This window comes from Pristis pectinata, chromosome 6 (genome assembly GCF_009764475.1).
Source record: "Pristis pectinata isolate sPriPec2 chromosome 6, sPriPec2.1.pri, whole genome shotgun sequence".
Lineage (NCBI taxonomy): Eukaryota > Metazoa > Chordata > Chondrichthyes > Rhinopristiformes > Pristidae > Pristis > Pristis pectinata.
This window is the reverse complement of record NC_067410.1, coordinates 62,998,555-63,018,264: the sequence shown is the minus strand read 5'-3', so window position 1 is coordinate 63,018,264 and position 19,710 is coordinate 62,998,555. Positions and strand designations below refer to the sequence as shown.

Sequence of the window (19,710 nt, the reverse complement as noted above, 5' to 3'; positions counted from 1 at the left end):
AAAGGGATAGCTTGACTCAGCACTGACCTTGAAAATCGAAAGATTGTGGTTGTTATTGTTTAATAACAAAATTCCATCTTTCTTCTGCAGTACAGCCATAAGTAGCTATTTGCAGGAATGTTTTCAGCTGTTTTTTTTTCCTGTTGCAGGCTCTGAAAGCAATTATTGCCATGGATACAGCAGGCCTAATTCTGCGATGGAGGTTTTTTGACCATGCAGCTCACTTAGGTGGTGCACTTTTTGGAATGTGAGTTACACAAATAGTTTTCCTTTAGTTTGTTTTAAATCCACTTGGCAGCTTCCTCCCTGTCAAAATATACTATCTTATCGTGGGTTCAAAAAATAATGGTTATAAAAACTTATTGGTTAGTTAATCTGTGGGATAACGGACTAATCTAGTAAAGGTAATTAGTGAATCTTCAGTCAATTAAAAATTACTTTTGGGGTGCTGCAACTGTATTCCACTAGTGGTCAGAGAAAAGATGCTAACCTAAGGAGGGATGAAGAATTAATGCAAGACTACGAACTGTGAGAATTATAGAAATAAAACAAAAAAATGTATACAAAGAGCACATGGGGGAGGGGGAGTGGAATTGCTTTATCATATTGTTAACAAGGGAAAGAGTGGGAAATATTTAAAAATAAATAGATTTAACCTACAAAGGATTTATGCATCAAGGAATTGTTTAATTGGCACTGTTGGATTATGGGATCATAGGAAAATTGTAAATTAAGAAAAATTTGGATGGGTTGTAACAAACGTCCCCAGGACCATGCAGTTCTATTACAGGAAACAGAAAAAGAGATTGGAAATCATACTCATGATTTTTACAGTGCTCATTGAATTAGAAATCGTAGCAAAGACGTGGTTAGAAAATATTGCAACTTTTTTGAAGATAAGAAATTAAAAATCAATAATTATAACTATGCTGGGAAAATTGAAAGAAATTGAAGGAATTTTATCATCATGGATAAAACAAGTGAGAACTTTGAAGAATAAACTCATTGGGGAGAGCATTAAAGACAACAATGTCCTTTTTAAAAAAAAGGTTGTATCCACCGAACCTAATCAAATTCTGTTCAGTTCATGTTATACATGTGAATTTTCAGAAGGCTTAAGTCAGTAATGAATATTAACACATGAAGTAATGCATTTTGGATATGAGAGCTGGCAGAAGGGAATATAGTTTAAAAGGGTAACTGTGGAATAGACCAAAGAGAACTTTCACTTTAATACTTATGGGGGTAAAGTTATTAAAGTAAGTAGAGCTGCTGCCTCACAGCTCCAGCAATCGAGGTTCAATACTGACCTGCTTCTGTGTTGTACCTCTCTGCAACTTTATATGTTTAAAAAGAAAATCAGCTGCAACTGGAGTTTGGATTCATCATAATATTCATGGAATATAAAATGAAAAAGTACCACCACAGTTGAACAGATCAATCAGTTGTTGTGAAATACAGTGCTTAGTTTTGTGTCCTTTGCATTTTGAAGGATATACTGCTCTTGAAGAAACTACAACAATTATTCACTCAGTTGATAACTGCACCCTTGAACACATTTGGCAGAGAGACAGTGTAGGATCAATGTAATGCAACTCTTCTTCTATGGGTCTTGTTGATGTGTCTTTGCCCAATCACAGAAAAGTTCTCAAAACTGCACTGATGTGGAATTTTACGACTTCCCACAATTGCAAGAGGGGAACTGTCAGTTTAATGCTGAATCAGAAATGGTTTTGTAATGTGGTAAGGCAACTAGGATCTAAATGGATGTCCTGGGCTCATCAATTTTACATCAGGCTGGATTTGAACTTGGCTGTTTGTAACTGCAGTAGCACAGTTCAGTCATCCCACCACCTGAGAAGAGCACTCATATCCCCTACACCAGCTCTGATGTATTTTGTAAAAATCAGAGAACTTTATGAAAACCTTAAGAAGTGATTTACATGATGTGATGTTGAATTTGCCACTCAGTGGGAAGATGTTACAACATTAACTCCTGTTATAGTTAATCTGCTTTCAGATTATCATAATACAAATAATGATTATTATGATTGAAATTACTATGGTATAAGCAACAACAATATAACAAATATTGTTTAATTACATTTCTTTACACATCCCCTCAAACAGATACCGAGACACCTCAGAAATTGGTAAATGAAATTGATCTGCCCAAAAAAGAATGTAATTAAAATACTTGGCCTTAAAGGGTGTATTTAAAATTAAATCATGTAATTTACTTAAAGCTCAAACGTATTTTTGGGTAGCTGAACAAATCTTAATTCTTGAAGACAGATGAAAACAATACAGAATATATGTTTTTCAATTTAGTAAAAGTGCTTGAATTAAGTAAATTGTTTGAAGTGGCATTCCCATTTGGGTAGTAGGGATTTGCTTCATTAAAATAACTTTTTCTTCCAGTTGGTATATCTTTCATGGTCACGAGCTGATATGGAAGAACAGAGAGCCTCTGGTGAAGGTGTGGCATGACCTAAGGACTAAGGGTCCTGGGAGTGGAGGAAAAGGCCCCTCCTAGGCAAGAAGCTGCATTTTTTTAAATAAGATTCATGAATGGATTGAGAAGAGCGCAGGACAGAAGCTATAACTGGGCTCAGTAGAGGAAGAGCTTACACCAAGACCCGAACTCGTACAAAACTGCAAACTGCTGCAAATTTTTAACTGATAATTGGACTATTTACAGAACTGCACGGTGAGAAATAAATGCGTGTATTTAGAAGTAGTAGTGTTGGGCAGACATTTACCAACCTCAAAATTTTAAACCTACATTTTCAACTATTTGAAACAAATTCATCATTATTTGTATTGCAGTTAGTTCCTATTAAGATTTATACCATAATAGTAAGTTGTGTAAACACGTCCACTTTTCACCCTATTTCTCCTGTCTAAAGGATAGATCACCAAAAACAAAATTGTGTCAGCCAAATATATCTGTCGTGTTAAAACCCATTATCGTGGTATAGTCTTCAAAGTGTACACAGAGTTATGGTTTGCCTCGTATAGAGCACATATTTTCAGAGTTAGTCAAATCTGGAAATGTCAAGGCTCAAAGTGCGTGCAGTGGAGATTAACCAGCTAAGTCCATGCAGTTTACCAGCAGAGTCATGGCCACTCTGAACTGCTTGTCCGGCCAGGCTCTCTCTCACTGATAGGCTATTGACTGGCACAGTTCTCTGGAACCAAATGGGAATGTTATTAGTCACTGGCATACTTTGAACTTCAATTCATAATCTCTAAATTTAACTTTGTGATGCAAACAAGATGTTCCACTTAAATGAAGTGCTGAGAAGGTAATAAATGAATATTATGGCTTAGAGTTTGCCATCACATTACAGTCAGGTTTCACCTCCCCAGTTATACTGCTCAGTAAATGGGCTACTCTGTCCCAAAGCTCAGCCACGCTGCCTAAATGATGGTATTACAAGACATCCAAGACAGTACAGCTCAAAAACAACTACGTTATGTTTTTAGGGTCTCAAAGCTTTGGTGAATTATTTGTATCACTCAAATTACATCAACGACAAGTGTGCATCAGTTGGAATCTCTACTGTCATGAAGATATTTGGCATATCTTCTTGTGATGTGCAAAGCAAAAAAAAACAGGATTTTAGGTTTAAAAGATCATGTTCCATATAAGAAGTGCTGTTGATGTTGAAAGTCTGGAACCTTTTAAAGCACTAATAGAATCATACGGCAAATAAATGGGCCATTTGGCCCATCTCGCCCATGCTGACCATGATGTCTATCCATGCTAATCCCATTTGTCAGCATAAGGCCTATATCACTCTGTGCCTTTCCTGTCTAAGTACCCATTCAAATGCTCTTTGTAATTGTATCTTCCTCTACCATCTCCTCTGACAGCCCATTCCAGATTACCACCACTCACTGTGTGGAAAAACTTACCTCTCAGATCTCCTTTAAATTTCACCCCTCTCACCTTAAGCCTGTTCTCACTAGTTCTAGACTCCCCTGCTCTGAGAAAAAGATTCTATCTACCCTATCTATGCCCTTCATAATTCTATAAACCTCTATAAAATCACCTCTCAGCCTCTTATGTTCCAGCATGAATAAATGCAGCCTATCCGATCCTTCCTTATAACTACAGCCCTCCATTCCAGGCAACATCCTGGTGAATCTCTTTTTCACTCCTATTAGTGCTACTACATCCTTCCTGCAGTGTGGCAACTAGAACTGTACACAATACTGTGCTCCAGCCAGTGTTTTGTATGGCTGCAGCATGATGTTCCAACTCTTATTCAAATGCCTTCTCTATCCTATTCACCTGTGTCACTACTTTGTGAGCAATGAGTTCTTGTCACTTCATTGAATTTGCACAATTAATATATTTCAAGTAATTGAATCTGAGGTTATTGTATGTACTGGATGTTTACATAGGTTTTTTGATGGTGAAAGATACATTCAATCTACAGTAGTTAAAATAAAAACTGCAAGTATTCATTTTTAATTTTTTGAAAGAGATGCAAGCCAGAGTTATTGACAGGATTTCGAACTCGAGTTCCGGAATTTGTAATTCCCATTGACATTGTGTTTCTTCCAGTTTATGCTCCAGCTGGAGAAGTCTGGCACCGATAATAATTCTTCTTATTGTACCTTCCTCACAGTGAAGCATAACTGGAGGCAAAAAACAATTGACAATTAGATAGCACTTTATCATGACCTCAGGCTCTCTCAACTCACTTTAGCAGTAGATCACTTTTTCAAAGTGGTTACTTTGCAGATGACAAGAGTTCAGCAAAGAGTAAACAGATGATTGAACAAATTTTGGTCTGAGGGAGGAATGTGCTAGGCACTGGGGGAGCTCTTCAAATTGTGCCGTTAGACATTTCATGTCCACCTGAATAGGCTGACAGATTTTCAGTTTAATGTCCATCTGAATCACTATACAGCCAATGGTTCTGGATTCAAGTCTCGGTGTATATTATATGAAGAAGAATACAGTGCTACTTGAACCCAGAAACAACTGATCAGTTGCTAAGGTGCTTGCTTGCAGCTGGGACATGCCAAGAACCAAGTGTAGTGAATAGAATCCATTACCAGCTGAAGGCTGAGATTTGCAGCATCTTAAGTAGGGTAAAACTGTTTTCTCTGTAACAGAGATCGCATGGAGCTGCTTTGTTTTATTGTGCTCCCTGCAATGGTCAAATATATGCTTCCTCATAGCACAAGCCCTATGATTGCACCCTGTGTTACCGTATGAAAGAGGTTTCATAAGATTTCAGTGAAGTGCTGCATTGTCATATTGCGTAATTTGTCTTGGTATGGTACTATGTTCCAATGCCAGTTTCCTGTAAGTAACTCCTTTATTTGATCACCCTGATAATTTGACCACATCTCAGTCCAACCACTTACTTGATCAAGGTCAGCTGAAGTTTGCAGTACAGATTAAATGCAATAACTTTAGACTTAGTTTTTATGAAAATTCTTAGCCTGATCATTTGTAAATATTAAACAAGATTAATACCTAGGTTCTACTCAGACCAAGGCTTCTATCACAAATACAGAGAGAAACAGAAGACATTCTATTATATTTGACTAACAAATTCAATTAAAATGTGATTAAAATGTCATTCCCAATGTATGACTAAATTATTTTTTATTTAGTTTATGGTTAATGCAGTACAGGGTTGACAAGCCACCTAAATATAAAATGGGTCACTGCTAATTTTCATTTTTAACATACTTCCTTATGACATAGAAGGTGACTGTTCAGCCCATTGATCTATGCTGGCTCGCAAAGAAATCTCATTCCCCTTGTTCCCACTTATTTCCCTGTAACCTATCCTCTCACCTATTACCATTCTTCTGATTCTTCCACCTACTGCCTACACTAGGGGTAGTTTATAGTAGCCAATTAACCTAACAACCAGCAGGCATCTTTGGGATAGAGTCATAGAGCACAGAAATGGGCCCATCAGCCCTCCATGCCCATGCCAACCATCAGGTATCCATCTACACTGATCCCATTTATCGCCACTTGGTCCATAGCCTTCAGTGCTTCAGCAATTCAAATACTCGTCTAAATATTTTTAAATATTGTCAGAGTGTCTGCTTCTAGGGCACAGCATTCCAGATTGCAACCAGCCTCTGGGTGAAAATGTTTTTCCTTAGATCTTTCCTGACGACCCTCTTACTCCTCACCTTCAAACTATGCCCTCTGGTTTTAGATGTCTCCATTACGGGAAAAACTTTTTCACTACCCACCCTATCTTTGCACCTTATTTTGTATACCTGTCTCAGGTCCTTTCTCAGCCTCCTCCGCTCCAAAGAAAACAAACTCGGCCTATAACGCCTCTCTTATAATTGAAATACAACGTCCCAGGCAACAACCTGGCAAATATCTTCTGCAACCTCTCCAGTGTAAGCAAGTCCTTCTTGTAGTGTGGCGACAGGAACTGCACATGATACTCCAACTTGTGGTGTAACCAAAGTTTTATAAAGTTGTACCATGACTTCTACGCTTTTATATTCTATGCCCTGGCTAATGAAGGCGCCAGCATCCTGAATGCCTTCTTCACCACCTTATTTACTTGTGCTGCCACCTTGATGTTGAAGGAAAGTCACACACTCACAGGGGCAACATGTAAATTCCACACAGGGGAGACCAGAATTGAACCTGGGTTGGTGGAGCTGTGAGTAGGCAGCACTACCTGCAGCCACTGTGCCTACTCCAACAGCACTATCCCAAAAAAGGCCATTGGGCCTAACAGGACAATGCAGGTGTTTCAACACCACATGATCCTTTCCCTTCTCTCACATAGCTTCTCCTTAAATGCATCTGTGTTTCTATGCCAACTACTCTGTGGTAACAGGTACCACATCCTCGATAAAGAACGTTCTCCTGAATGCCAATTGCATTGAAGAAAGTTAGAAATGGGTGCAGGAGCAGGTTATCTGAATTTATCATTAACTCCACTTTCTTGCCCCATTCCCATTAATAAGTAAACTTATTACAATTACCATGCTGGGTTTTCATGCAAGTAGAATCTTCAAAATGTCAACCATAACAGCAACAGTTGTTAGGGTACTTGCTGGCAGTTGGGACGTACTGAGAACCAGGTTGCATGAATAAAATCTGTCACCAGATGAAGGCTGAGGTTGGCAGCATCTTAAATAGGGGAAAAACTGTGTTTTCTCAATCACGAAGCTCCCATTAAGCTGCTTTGTTTTATTGTGCTCCCTGCAATGGTCAAATATATTTCCTCATAGCACGAGCCATGTGATTGCACCATGTTACCATATGAAAGTTTCGTAAGATTTCAGTTTATATTGGTGTGCCACCATGTTCCAATGTTAATTTCCTGTAAATAACTCCTTTATTTGATTTTTCTGATAGTTTGACCCTATCTCAATCCAAATACTTACCTGATTAAGGCTATTTGAAGCTTCCAATACAAATTAAATGCAAAACCTTTTAACGTAGTTTTTAATGAAAATTCCTGGCTTGACCATTTGTAAATACATAAACAAGATTAGTAGCTAAGTTGTACTCATGACATGTTCCACTTATCACCGTAAGGATCACTTTAAGCTATCTATTGATTAATTACTAACTTCAAGTTAAACAAACTCTAATCAGTTTTCAGGCTCCTGTGATTGTGTTTTCTTTTTGTTTCATTGCTTTGACTCCTTAATCCCTTACCTTAAGGTATTTGTATCCCCAAGCAAGAAAATTGCTTTAATATTTTCCAAATAGCTGCCACAGTCCAGATAGATGAGGCAATTTTTCAACGAAAGTAGAGGAAATTACCCTTTGCTTTGCCTATGTAGTTTTTTGTGGGATAGGTTTGTACATCCAATGTAACCAGTGCAAAATGCATACTGCTGCCTGCATAATTTGCTCACAGATCATAGTCCTCTGGTTAATGCACAACTGTTACCTTCAATCCACAAACTACTTCGATCTTCTTCATCCTCTGGGGTTGCCTGTCTCAGGATATGCTGTTCACACCGCTACAAGCAATTGCTTGCATGGATATGCAATTGTCTTCTGGTCAATCAGTGAACCTGGAATTAAAACTCCATTGACTGAAATCTTAGCAGAATCTTCTTCTCAGGGACACTTAATAGTCTTCACAAAGTGGTGCTAGTAACTACAATGGTACCAGAGAAATTGTTGAAAGTCATCTGTCATTAAATAGCCACTGGGCAAACAACCATGGGTATGGTAGCAAAGTGGTTAAAACTTGATTTCAGTAAAAGTGATCATGAATGAAGCAGAGAGATACAGTAGGTAAACTGATATAATTCAGGGAATCTTTACCTAGCTGAGAAGTGACTTCAGATCCAGGATATGGTTAACTTCTAATGGGCTTGAAAGCCATGGTTCAAGGAATGGATCAAAAATACTGATCTTGTCAGTAACATTTATGGACAAATCAAAAAAGACTGCTCTAATTATTCTAAAGAAGACCAAACTATAGGGAAATGGAGTCATTAGGCAATCATTTTCAGGGAGCCTGTACTGCTGAATCTCTACTCCTAAATTGTAACAGAAAGTGTCATCAAATGTGCATTTCATTTTGGTGTAGTGGTAAATAGTGTCATAGGGCAGTGTTCCCCCAGGACTCTCAACTTCAAGTGAAACAAAATCTAATCAGTTTTCAGGCTTCTGTAATTGTGTGTTCTTTTTGTTGTTAAGATGGGATGGATGATGGATATTAGAGACCACGATATCTTGAGGAGGTACAATGATGGTTATTAGAGAGCACAGTGTCTCTCCAGAAGGTTAGGTGTAGGTGGAATAATGGATATTAGAGAGCATGGTGTGTTCTCAGAAAGTTAGGTGGAATGATGCATATTAGAGTGGCTAGTGTTCCACACCCCCCCACCCAATCCGGGAGGTTAGGTGTGCTGATGCATGTCCGGATGAACAATGTTCCTCTCATGAGGTGATGGGCATGAGAATATCTGGTGTTCCCACATACGGTGGAATGAACTGAATAACATCTGAATGCCTATTTGCTAGAGATTTTCAGTAAATGGTCATTTGCTTGACAGTTCCCACTGTGCAAATGATTATTTTGAACATGAATCTGTCACTTTAAATTCAGTCATGCTCAAGGCCCAATATCTTTCGTATAACACTGCGCCATTACTGAGTTCATGAGGGAGGTCACTAGAGTGTGGAGTCTTGTTCATGACTGATTGGAGAGCAGAGGTCATGGGTGTGAGCAAGAGGCACATGTATCATGAGGAGTGTCTGCTCTGTTGGGTAGAGGATTCAGGGTGAGACTTAATGGAGGGGATTGTATGGGTTAGGACTAGTAGTCTGGGGGTGCATGACATCACTAATCAGGGTTTAGGATCAGAGGTCGGGAGGTGGGTTTGGAGTAGTTGGGTTGAGGTTATTAGTTGGGGGATGAGATCGGCATTCGGAGATTTAGTTTGGAGGTCGTTGCAGTATCCTTGGTCATTGGAGGCTGGTGTTGAGTGGTCCTAGGGGATTGTGATTAGCGACCAGTGGGGAGTGGTAGGGAACTGCATCTCAACTAAGTGACTCCATATCCCAAGAATGAATAGATTTTTTAAAATTCCACTTTAAGTTATGTGGGCCACATGTGAAGATCATTCATTCGTTAGCATGTCAGGGATGCTAGATCTTAAACTTACATGAAGGTCCTAATGTCTAATTCCATTTTCTTTTTCTTTTGAATTGGATTGCGCAGCACACAAAAACACAGCAAATCTTCCTCTAGGTGGTTTAATGAGATGACATATTGAATGTGCAGTGTTAGTAAAGAATCTCTTCTATGGCTATGAGTAATGCTGATTTAATTCAACTGCAATGTAGAATTGTTTAATTTCCTCATTTTAAGGTAAACTGCAAGCCCCTTCTACTTAAAAGCCAAAACTCACTGACTGAAGCTATTCATTCAGGTGAGTAATGAATACCAAGGTGAGACTTTCCTGTACTTAGATATGAGGTCAATTTTAATATCCTGTACTTGGAACAAATAACAAATGACTGAACCAGCTGAGCCTTTCCAGTAGGCTGCTCAAGAATAAGGTGCCACTGAAAAATTAACAATTGCAGAACGTCAGATCAGGTAACTAAATAATTTTAAAGACTTTCTTTACAGTGGGCTATGGTATTGAGAAAGAACCAAACAGCCATCAGTCACACTACCCTTAAAGCTACGAATCAGCTCACCAGAAGCTTTGAAAAGCTGACATTTTGCCACAAAGCTGACAACTCAAGAATGGAATTTTTTTAAATGTTAGACAGGAAACTAACAATATGGGCTTTGAAACTTAATCTGCAGGTATAATGAACAATCAGTCATTTTTATGGGACTAAAAGGAAACAAAAGCTTGAAGAGTAAATCTTAACATTGAAGGGAACAAAATTAGAAATGCATTTCCATAGAAATCCAAGGGGATGCATCACTGCATTTTACTTTACATTATATATTATGTTTAGTGATTAAGTACTTAAACACTTTACAATTGATATTCTTTTTAAAACACTAAAATAAGGTAAGGGAGGTTTCTATGTAGGGATTGGAGGGGTAGTGGGTAATTATAACATCACTGGATGGGTCAGGATACAAGTGTATGCTTTTATTTCCAGCAGACCAATGGGATCATCACATAGTCCAGTGTAAACTGAAGTAGTTTCTGTCTCAGAACCCTCCATTGCTCTCTCAGTTCACAGACATTCAACACTTTCCATACCCAATTACAGAGCACTGAAATCCACCCAGCTCCTCACCCTTCCCAAGTCATTCTCCTAGTTTTAACTGGTACTCTTTTCATCTCTACCTTCATTGTAAACTGCCACTCTCCTACAGTTCAAACCCCAAATGATCAGATGTTGGTACTCAACCTGTCCACTAATTCCAGCTTGATGATATCATCCAATCTCCTTTTCCCTTTAAGTCTGCTTCCAGTGTTGCCTCTCTTCCTCTCCATAGCACCACTACCAGCTTTTGTCTCTTTCACTTTCTCCTTTATTACCATCCATTCTTGTGTGCAATCTCTGACACACATTGTCTACTTGCCCTTCTTGTTTTCTTTCTTTGTCATCCATTCTATGCTTGTTCCTCATCAACCTCATTCAGAATCTCTTTCATGTCCAATCACTGCAGCTTTATTGTCCATTTTTTCCCTCCTTGTCCCTTCGTTCCTTTCTAGTGGTTTTATTCTCTTTGCCTTTGCTAGTGGCCCATGTAGTGCAAAACATTGCTGAGAAATGCAAAGTCTTACATTTTGGTATAAAGAATGAGAAGAAGCAAATATAAACTGGAGGGAATAATTCTAAAAGGGATACAAGAATAGAGAAATCTGCATAGTTCATTGAAAGTGGAAGCTGGGTTGGGAAAATGATTTGATAATACAAAATGGTTGTGAGGAAGATGCAAAGAGGCTTCAAGGCAACTTATACAAGTTGAGAGAATGGACAAATACATGGGGATGCAATATAGCACCGATAAATGAGAGGTTATCCACTTCGGTAAGAAAAATAGAAAGTAGGGTGTTATTTAAATAATAGATTGGGAAATATTGATATACAAAGGGAGTATATCGTGTACACCAGAAAATGAAAGCAGGCAGTAAAGAAATAGTATATGGCCGCCTTTGCAAGGGGGTTTGGAGTACAGAAGCGAACATGTCTTTCTAGAAGAAGTTGGTGAGACCACAGCTGGCATACCTTTTTCAGTTTTCATCTTTTTAAGTGCAACTGGGGTGATAGGACCACCAAGGAGAAGTTAGGTCAACTAGGCCTGTATTCATTGTAGTTTAGAAAAATGTGAGGATCTCATTGAAACATATAAAAATTCTAATGGGGTTTATCAGGTTGATGCAGGGAGGAATCTAGGACCAAGGGTCATGGTCTCAGGAAATGGGGTAAAACACTTAGGACTGAGAGTGAAGAAATTTCACAGAGGGTGTACAACTTGTGAGATTCCCTACTGCAGAAGATGGTGGAGGCCAAGTTGCTGAATATATTTAAGGGGGATAGATATTTGAACATAAAAGGCATCAAGGCAATAGGGAGAGAGAGAGGATCAGCCACGATTGTATTGATTGGTGGAAATGGCTCTAAGGGCTGAATGACTCATTCCTGAGAGTTTCCTTATCTATTCAGACTGACCTCTCAGCTACTCCATTTGAAGCAGTGTGATATGTAGGAAGAAGCATATGTTTGATACCATCATGTTTCATAAAGTTTGTGAACAGATTGATACCAAGGGCTATTATTGAAAACAAGCTCTTCAGTTAAACCATGACATGTACATGTAGACCTCAACTCAACTATAGTATGTTCAGAAGCAGTACTTGCACTTATGAGTTTTACTTTAATTCACTTACAGTGAATTATGATCAGTACCAGGAAATTATCATTCCCTTTTTCACTATTCAAGATGTATTGTCTGAGAAGGATTGTTTGGCCACGAATAGACTTCAAACAAGTTTCTGGTGGCTTGTTCCCATAACTTTGGCAAACATTGCAATTGCTCCTTTTCAGTATTCAATAATTTCAGACAAATTTTATTATTGCCTTGATTAGCCAATAAATGAATTTGTTAACAAATATCCATAATTTCCTGCCTAAATATCTAGAACTGACAGCTTCAAGTCAGCTAATCTACACCTGAACTACTTGTGGATACTATATTTTCGTTCCTGCTACTTCAGGCAAAAATTTAAAGCACTAAATCAACTTGGGTTTACTGTTCAAGTATGAAAAGAAAACTGGTTTTGGCTAATTTTTTTAAAGACTATTGAAAGTAGTGAATAAATGGCTTTAATTTTGTTTTGGTTAGCATAGCAACAGGTTAGCCTTTCCTTCCTGTGCATATTTAACATTACTATTTTGCAGTTTGATTGTTCACAGCCAGCCCATTTTGTTTTATTAGTTTCAAAGTTTCAATTGAAAAAAGTTTCATTTGTTTGTTTTAAATTTTTAAATGTAAAAAAAAATTTCACAACACCATCTAACTTGTGCATCTATGGTATAATCTGAGAAATTGTAGCAGCTATTTTGCACTCCACTAGATTCTACAAAGTTCTTTTAACCCATCATTGATGTTGTAATTGAAGAAACGTCAGTCAAGCCACTTGGAAAACTCCCACCCTCCATTCAACGGTGTGAAGAGATCTTTGATGTCTGTCTGAAAAGGCAGACGAAGTCTGAACCTTGATATCTGATGATTGTAATTATGTAACCTTTTTTGACTAAAAATCTTACTTTAGTGTCAAATGGCTTTGGCTTAGTATTAGATCTCTTACCTTGATTAGTTATTCAAGGTTCAAACTCTGCTGTAATGTCTTGGGAAGATTTCCTGGGGGAGTGATTCAGTTTGCAACCAGAATCAGGTTTATTGTCGCTGACTTATACGTTGTGAAATTTGTTGTTTTGTGGCAGCGGTACAGTGTAAAGACATAGCATTACTATAAATTACAAAATAAAGTAAATGAATAGTGCAAAAGAAAAAGGAATAGGGAGATAGTGTTCATGGGTTCACAGACCGTTCAGAAATATGATCGTGGAGGGGAAGAAGCTGTTCCTAAATTACTGAGTGTGGGTCTTCAGGCTCCTGTACCTCCTCCCTGATGGCAGTAACGAGAAGAGGGCTTGTCGCCAATGGTGAGGATCCTTAGTGATGGATGCCGCCTTTTTGAGGCACTGTCTCTTGACCTTGATGGTGGGGAGGGTTGTGCCTGTGATGGAGCTGGCTGAGTCTACAACCCTCTGCAGCTTCTTGCGATCCTGTGCATTGGAGCCTCCATACCAGGCTGTGATGCAACTGGTCAGAATGCTCTCCACCATACATATGTAGAAATTTTCAGGAGTCTTTGGTGAGATACCAAATCTCCTCAAACTCCTAACGAGGTAGAGCCACTGGCGGGCCTTTGCGATTGCATCAACGTGCTGGGCCCAGGGTGGACCCTCTGAGATGTTGACACCCAGGAACCTGAAGCTGCTCACCCTTTCCACTGCTGACCCTTCAATGAGGACTGGTGTGTGTTCACCCAACTTCCCCTTCCTGAAGTCCACAATCAATCCCTTGGTCTTGTTGATGTTGAGTTGCTGACAATAGCTTTTAGGTAGGAGATGCTATAGGACTTTTTGAAGAAGAGCAAAGGAGTTGTCTTTCAACCACAAAATAAGTCATGACCGGGCACCACCAAGTCCAAAATCTCTGGTGGTTTATATCATTACCATTAGTGATACTTTCATATGTAAATTGGCTGTTTTATCTCTCTACAACAGTGCTTCTCCCTAAAATATAAGAAGTAAGGACTAGGCGATCTGGCCTTTCAGGCCTGTCCTGCCATTTATAAAGATCATAATTTTTACAAGCACTGTCACCATATCCCTTGATTTCCTTAATGTTCAGAAATCAATTGATTTCTGTTTTGAACAGCACAATTTCTCCGCCTCCATAGTCTTATGGGTTGGAGAATTCTAAATGTTCTCCAACTTCGGGGTGAAGAAATTCTCCTTAGTTCTAAATAGCCTGCCCATTCTAAAACTCTGCCGTCAGATCCTAGTTTCCCGAGCTAGGGGAAACTCTTCCCTGTCCAGCTATTTAAGAATTTTGATGAGATTCCCTCTCATTTTTCTAAATTCCTGAGAATACAGTCTGCTCAATCTCTCCTCATACAGCAGCATGATATCCCTGGAACCAGTTTAGTAAATCTTCACTGCATTACCTCTCTGGCAAGTACATTTTTTCTCAGATAAGGAGACCAAAACTGTACACAGTACTCCAGGTATGGTCTCACCAAGACCCTATATAATCTCATTAAGCCTTCCTTACTACTGTCTTAAAATCCTGTTGTAATAATTGTAAGAATACCATTTGCCTTCCTTAATAACTTGCTGAACCTACATATTGGGCCTTCGGTGACTTGTATACAGGCACACCTTGGTCCCTTTGAGTACCAACACTACTCAGTCTCTCTCCATTTAACAATACTCCACTTTTCTGTTTTGTACACCAAAGTGGATAATCCCCACTTTTTTCACATTATATTCCATCAGTCATGTTCACATCAGCTTGTCCATATCCTGTTGAAGTCTCTGTGCATCCTCCTCTGTACTCAGTTTAGTATCATCAGCAACTGCAAATATGACACTAGGTCCCCTCAGTCAAACTGTTAATATAGATTGTGACCCCACTAGTCATGGCTTGCCAACCTGAGAATGGTCTGTTCATTCCCACTCTTTACTTTTTGTCCAGTAACCAACTCTCAATCCATGCCAATATATTACGCGCTCTAACTTTGTTCACCAACCTCCTGTACGAATAAATTTTTTTTTCCCAAACTCTGATACACCATATCTACTGGTTCCCCTCACTCCACCTATTCTACTAGTTACAAGATCAAAGAACTCCAGTAGATTAGTCAGACTTGATTTTTCCTTTCGTAAATCAAGTTTACCTCTTTATTCTTTTCAATGTATTGCAATTACATCATTGCCTCATGTACTTCATTAGTGTGAGTACTTTGAAATATCAAAGGGTTGGAAAAGACCCAGTATACATACAAGTTCTTTTGATTTATTGACAAACCTTAAAATGTCAAGTAATGTTAATTTCCAACCTGGAGCCTAGAAATCTCGTGAACAATTTATGTGATCGCCAGACTATGTAAATATAAACAGACAATAATTAACTTGTAGTTTATTATCTAGTTCTACAAATCAAACAGAACAGTGCATTTTATCACAACCCTTGATCTCTAGTTTGTTCCTAGTCCATTTATAGTCAGGTGAAACTGTAAGCAAAAGCACAATAGGCTATAGAATGATATTGGCATGTCAGTGATGATGGATGCAGATTAATGTACAGAAATGTGAAGGTGTTCATTTTTGGAAAAGGAACAATATAAGGAAGTATTCAAGGGGAAAAGCTCATAAGAAAACTGAGATATTCAGTTTGTTAATGTTGTAATCCAAACTTGTAATACTATATGAAGTACTTGTTTCTCTCATAGGGGTAGCAGCAGGCAATTTGGCTCCTTGCCTGTTCTTTCATTCAGTGAGACTTGCCTCTGTCCATATCCATTCATCTCTTTGATTAACAAAAATGTGACGATTTCAAATTTAAAATTAAGGCTTAATTAATTGCTATTTGCAGAAGAAGTCAAGCTTCTAATTAATTCAGATGCAACTTCACCCCATGAAAAGCCTGATACTAACTTTGATACCACATTCTTAGCTCATCCTTGATGCCATTTACCTTCATTATCCCATATCCCTCAATTCCTTTCCTTCAATATCCAGAAATCTACCGATCTCTGTTTTCAATGAACTCAGTGACACAGCTCTCTCAGGTTGAGAATTCCAAAGATTCACCATCCTCTGAATGAAATAATTTCTCCTCATCTCAGTCCTAAATGACCTACCCCTTATTCTGAAACTATGACACCTCATTCTAGGCTCTTCAGTTGAGCCCTGTACCAGCCTCTATCCCACCCCTCTTACAATGGCAATCTTTTCTGTTCCCTCTCAATCCTGATGCAGGGTCTCAATCCAAAATATCAATGTACCTTTTACCTCCACAGACGCTGCGTTCTTCTTGCGTTGTTTGTTGTTCCAGATTCCAACATCTGTAGTCTCTTTTGTCTGCTTGGTGGGAACTTAGCAAAAGCCTCTGAAAATTTAAATACATCACATCCACGTTTCCCCTTATCTATTCTACTCATCACATCCTCAAATAACTCCAGCAGATTAGTCAAACATTATTTCCCTTTCATTAATCCATTCCAACTCTGCTCAATCACATTTTTAAGATTTTTTAAAAAATTATATCCTTCATCATAAATTCCAGCATCTTCCCTAGTACTGAAGTTAGGCCAATGGGTCAGCAGTTCCATTGTTTGTCCCCTTTCTTTCCTAAATGACATTTGCTAACGCCACCTTCCCCTTCCACCACCCCCACCCCCCAATCTTAAGGAACCATTTTCAGATTTGTGGAAAATGATGAACAATGCATCCATTATTCTGAAATCCCATTGGGTCACATTCTCTCATTGATTTTTTGGCTTTTCGCCAGTCGTGAAGTACTCCATCCTTTCTAGGTAAAAATGGATGACCCCACGTTTTCCAGTTCTGCCCATTTATTTAATTATTATTGCTTCCATTGCACAGGTTACAATGCCACCCAACTTCCTCTCATTTGGAAACTCTTCTGTTGGGATTGAAAACTACTTGTCCAAGTTGTTTATAAATAGCATTAAAAGTTGCTGCCCCAAGCTTTGTCATTGTAGGATATCCCTAGTCATAACCTGCAAAAATTATGAAACTGCCCATTCTCCTTCCTGCCTTTTGGATCTCAGCCAATTCCCTGTTCAAATCAATTATTTTCTTTCATTTCAACAGATTTAATTTCATACAAAAATCCCCTGAGGAACTTTGCTCAATACACTCTGGAAGTACACACCAGTATCTTCCAAAGATATTTTTGTTTGCTATTGTAGTCAACACTCGACAAAATGACACAGGTTTACATGTTAAATTATGACGAACCCAACAATGATTCAGGATGAAGGCTCCTGGACTTAAAAACATTCTCTCTTTCTGCAGATGATGCCTGACCTGCTGATTGTTTCCAGCAGTTTTTGTTTTTGTTTCAGATTTTCAGCATCTGCAGTTCTTATTTTCAATGATTCAGTATTAGTTTCCTCGGCACATCTTCTATGGTAGATACTGTCACAAAATAATTTTTTGACATTTATTATTTCCTTATTTTTAATTAAGTTTAATTTCATAAACCCCTTTTATAACATTTTGCATCTTTTTTTCTTTATCTTTCTTTTGCCAGGATCAAGAATCTGCATTTTTGAATGCTTTTTCTTCCAGTTTTATGTTGTTCTTAGCTTATTTTATTGGTATTAATTAGAGCCTTGAGGGGTAGAAACTGATTCCCCCTCTCCCCCCCCCCCCCCCCCCCCCCACAAAGTATATGTTCCTAATACACACAATGGCTGTGCTTGTTGAACGAAAGCTGCACGTAATTAATAGTATATAAATTGCTGTTGCCAATCTGTGATAGCTCACCTGTTAAAACAGCAGCTCCCCATACTTACAAGGGCGGAGGTGATTGAGCGAGTGTGGGAGAATATATTAGCCTGGTACCCTAACCCATTAAAAATCAGCAGCATGACAGCCTATTCATTAAAACCAAAGACAGCACTTCAGAGGAACATAAGGGAAATTAGAGAACACATATTGTACAGAATTCATAAAGGCCAATGCCTGGGGGTGGGGGTGAATTAGAGACAATTCTTGATGGTGATAACGATCTGGTTGCATCTTCTTTGGACTCTTGATGAAAGGGAGAATTATGGTTGATTTGATAAACTTGTACAGTGAGAAATCAGGCCAAGACTTATTATGGGGCTAGGAGTCTTTCAAATGTGCTAACAATCACTGTTCGATACATCAGTCTTTATGAATTTCAAATTAGTTACTGTGCTTCTGCCAAGGTTAGAGTCATTTCCTTGCTACTCCAGGTGAATGGGTTGGTTTTTAAATGGATGAACTACACAGAATACAGCAATTGTTGATTATTTTGTTCAGGCCATCAGGGCTGACAAGTCCAGAAAGCTAAATACGTTTCAGGATGCCAGTGCCACATCCCCATTAGAATATGGGTGGAGGTATTAACCATAAAATTTTGCCTAGTTTTATAGTAGTATTTGCTCTTTGAAAGTAGTACTAATAGCCAGGGACTTCAAATCCCTGCTCATGAATACTGAAAATTAAAGTCTTCCAGGATATACAGCAGTATAATTGTATCCCAGTGATGCCTGACCTTGGGAAGATATGCTCTGCCCACTCAAATTGTTTGATTAGAAAGTAAGGTTTCTGTCACATTTTTGATACATTAAGTCTGAAATATTTGAATAGTGCTACCAATGGTGTATGAAAAGGATGAGATATCAAAGCTGTCCCAGTAGTATATTTTTACAGAAAGGCTCAGATTATGTGATACATCTTGACTGCTGTAATTATCCAAAGGATGGTATAATTATCATAGCCTAAGTGAATTAGCTGGGCCTGTGGTTGCAGAATTTAGAACAGAAAGGGTGTAAACACCAGAAGAGTTGATGTTATTTGCTCTGAATGAACTTCTCTTCCTTCAAATCCACATCATTAATGATCCAAAAGAATGTTCAGTTTAAGCAGTGTGCAGGTCTTTGATAGCTGCAATTATGTGTCAGTGAGATTGATGCGCTGCAAAAATCCACCAGTTCAAAAAGATTTAAGGATGATATTGGAACTGGGGTTATACCCAGATGGAAGCAAATAGACTGGACACTTTTCTGTAGATGATTTGGGGTAACCCTGATTAAAAAGTTTAAGATTTTGAAAGGAAATTGATCAGATAGACAGAAAGTTTATCCAGTGTTAATGAAAATAAAAAGCCATGAAGTGTAAGACTGCTAATAACTTCAACAGACAATTCAAGAAAAATTTCTTTATCCAGGCAGTTAGAATGTGAAACTCTCTGAAGTAGTTGAAGCAAATAGCATAGATGCACATTATTGAAAAGAACTGGAAGGATAATGCCAATAGGGAGCTTGAAGTAAGGAAGTGGCCATACAGGGCCACATGGATCTGGTGGGTAAGTGGCTATTTTTTTAAAATTACTGTACTTTCTGATAAAGTCCTGAATATGCTATACTTATTACAATGAACAGAATGGAAGTCTT

At 38.4% G+C, this 19,710-nt stretch overlaps 1 protein-coding gene and 1 long non-coding RNA gene across 4 annotated transcripts in view; one reads left to right on the top strand and one right to left on the bottom strand.

Moving 5' to 3' along the window:
• Positions 1-19,710, top strand: part of LOC127571230 (presenilins-associated rhomboid-like protein, mitochondrial) — a 58,625-nt gene that overhangs the window by 34,297 nt on the left and 4,618 nt on the right. The window contains exons 9-10 of one of the 3 annotated variants that reach the window (XM_052017421.1): positions 150-247; positions 2,422-4,201. In XM_052017421.1, coding sequence (XP_051873381.1) covers positions 150-247; positions 2,422-2,536 — 213 coding nt within the window. In that variant the 3' untranslated portion in view covers positions 2,537-4,201. Of the gene's footprint in view, positions 1-149; positions 248-2,421; positions 4,202-9,863; positions 9,916-19,710 lie in introns of those variants that run through there. The other 2 variants (XM_052017423.1, XM_052017422.1) reach the window with 2 other exon arrangements.
• LOC127571231 (uncharacterized) lies at positions 4,342-7,861 on the bottom strand. Its single transcript, XR_007956460.1, has 2 exons — positions 6,997-7,861; positions 4,342-4,650 (listed from the first exon to the last, which is right to left on the bottom strand). It is a non-coding gene; the product is annotated as an uncharacterized LOC127571231 (long non-coding RNA).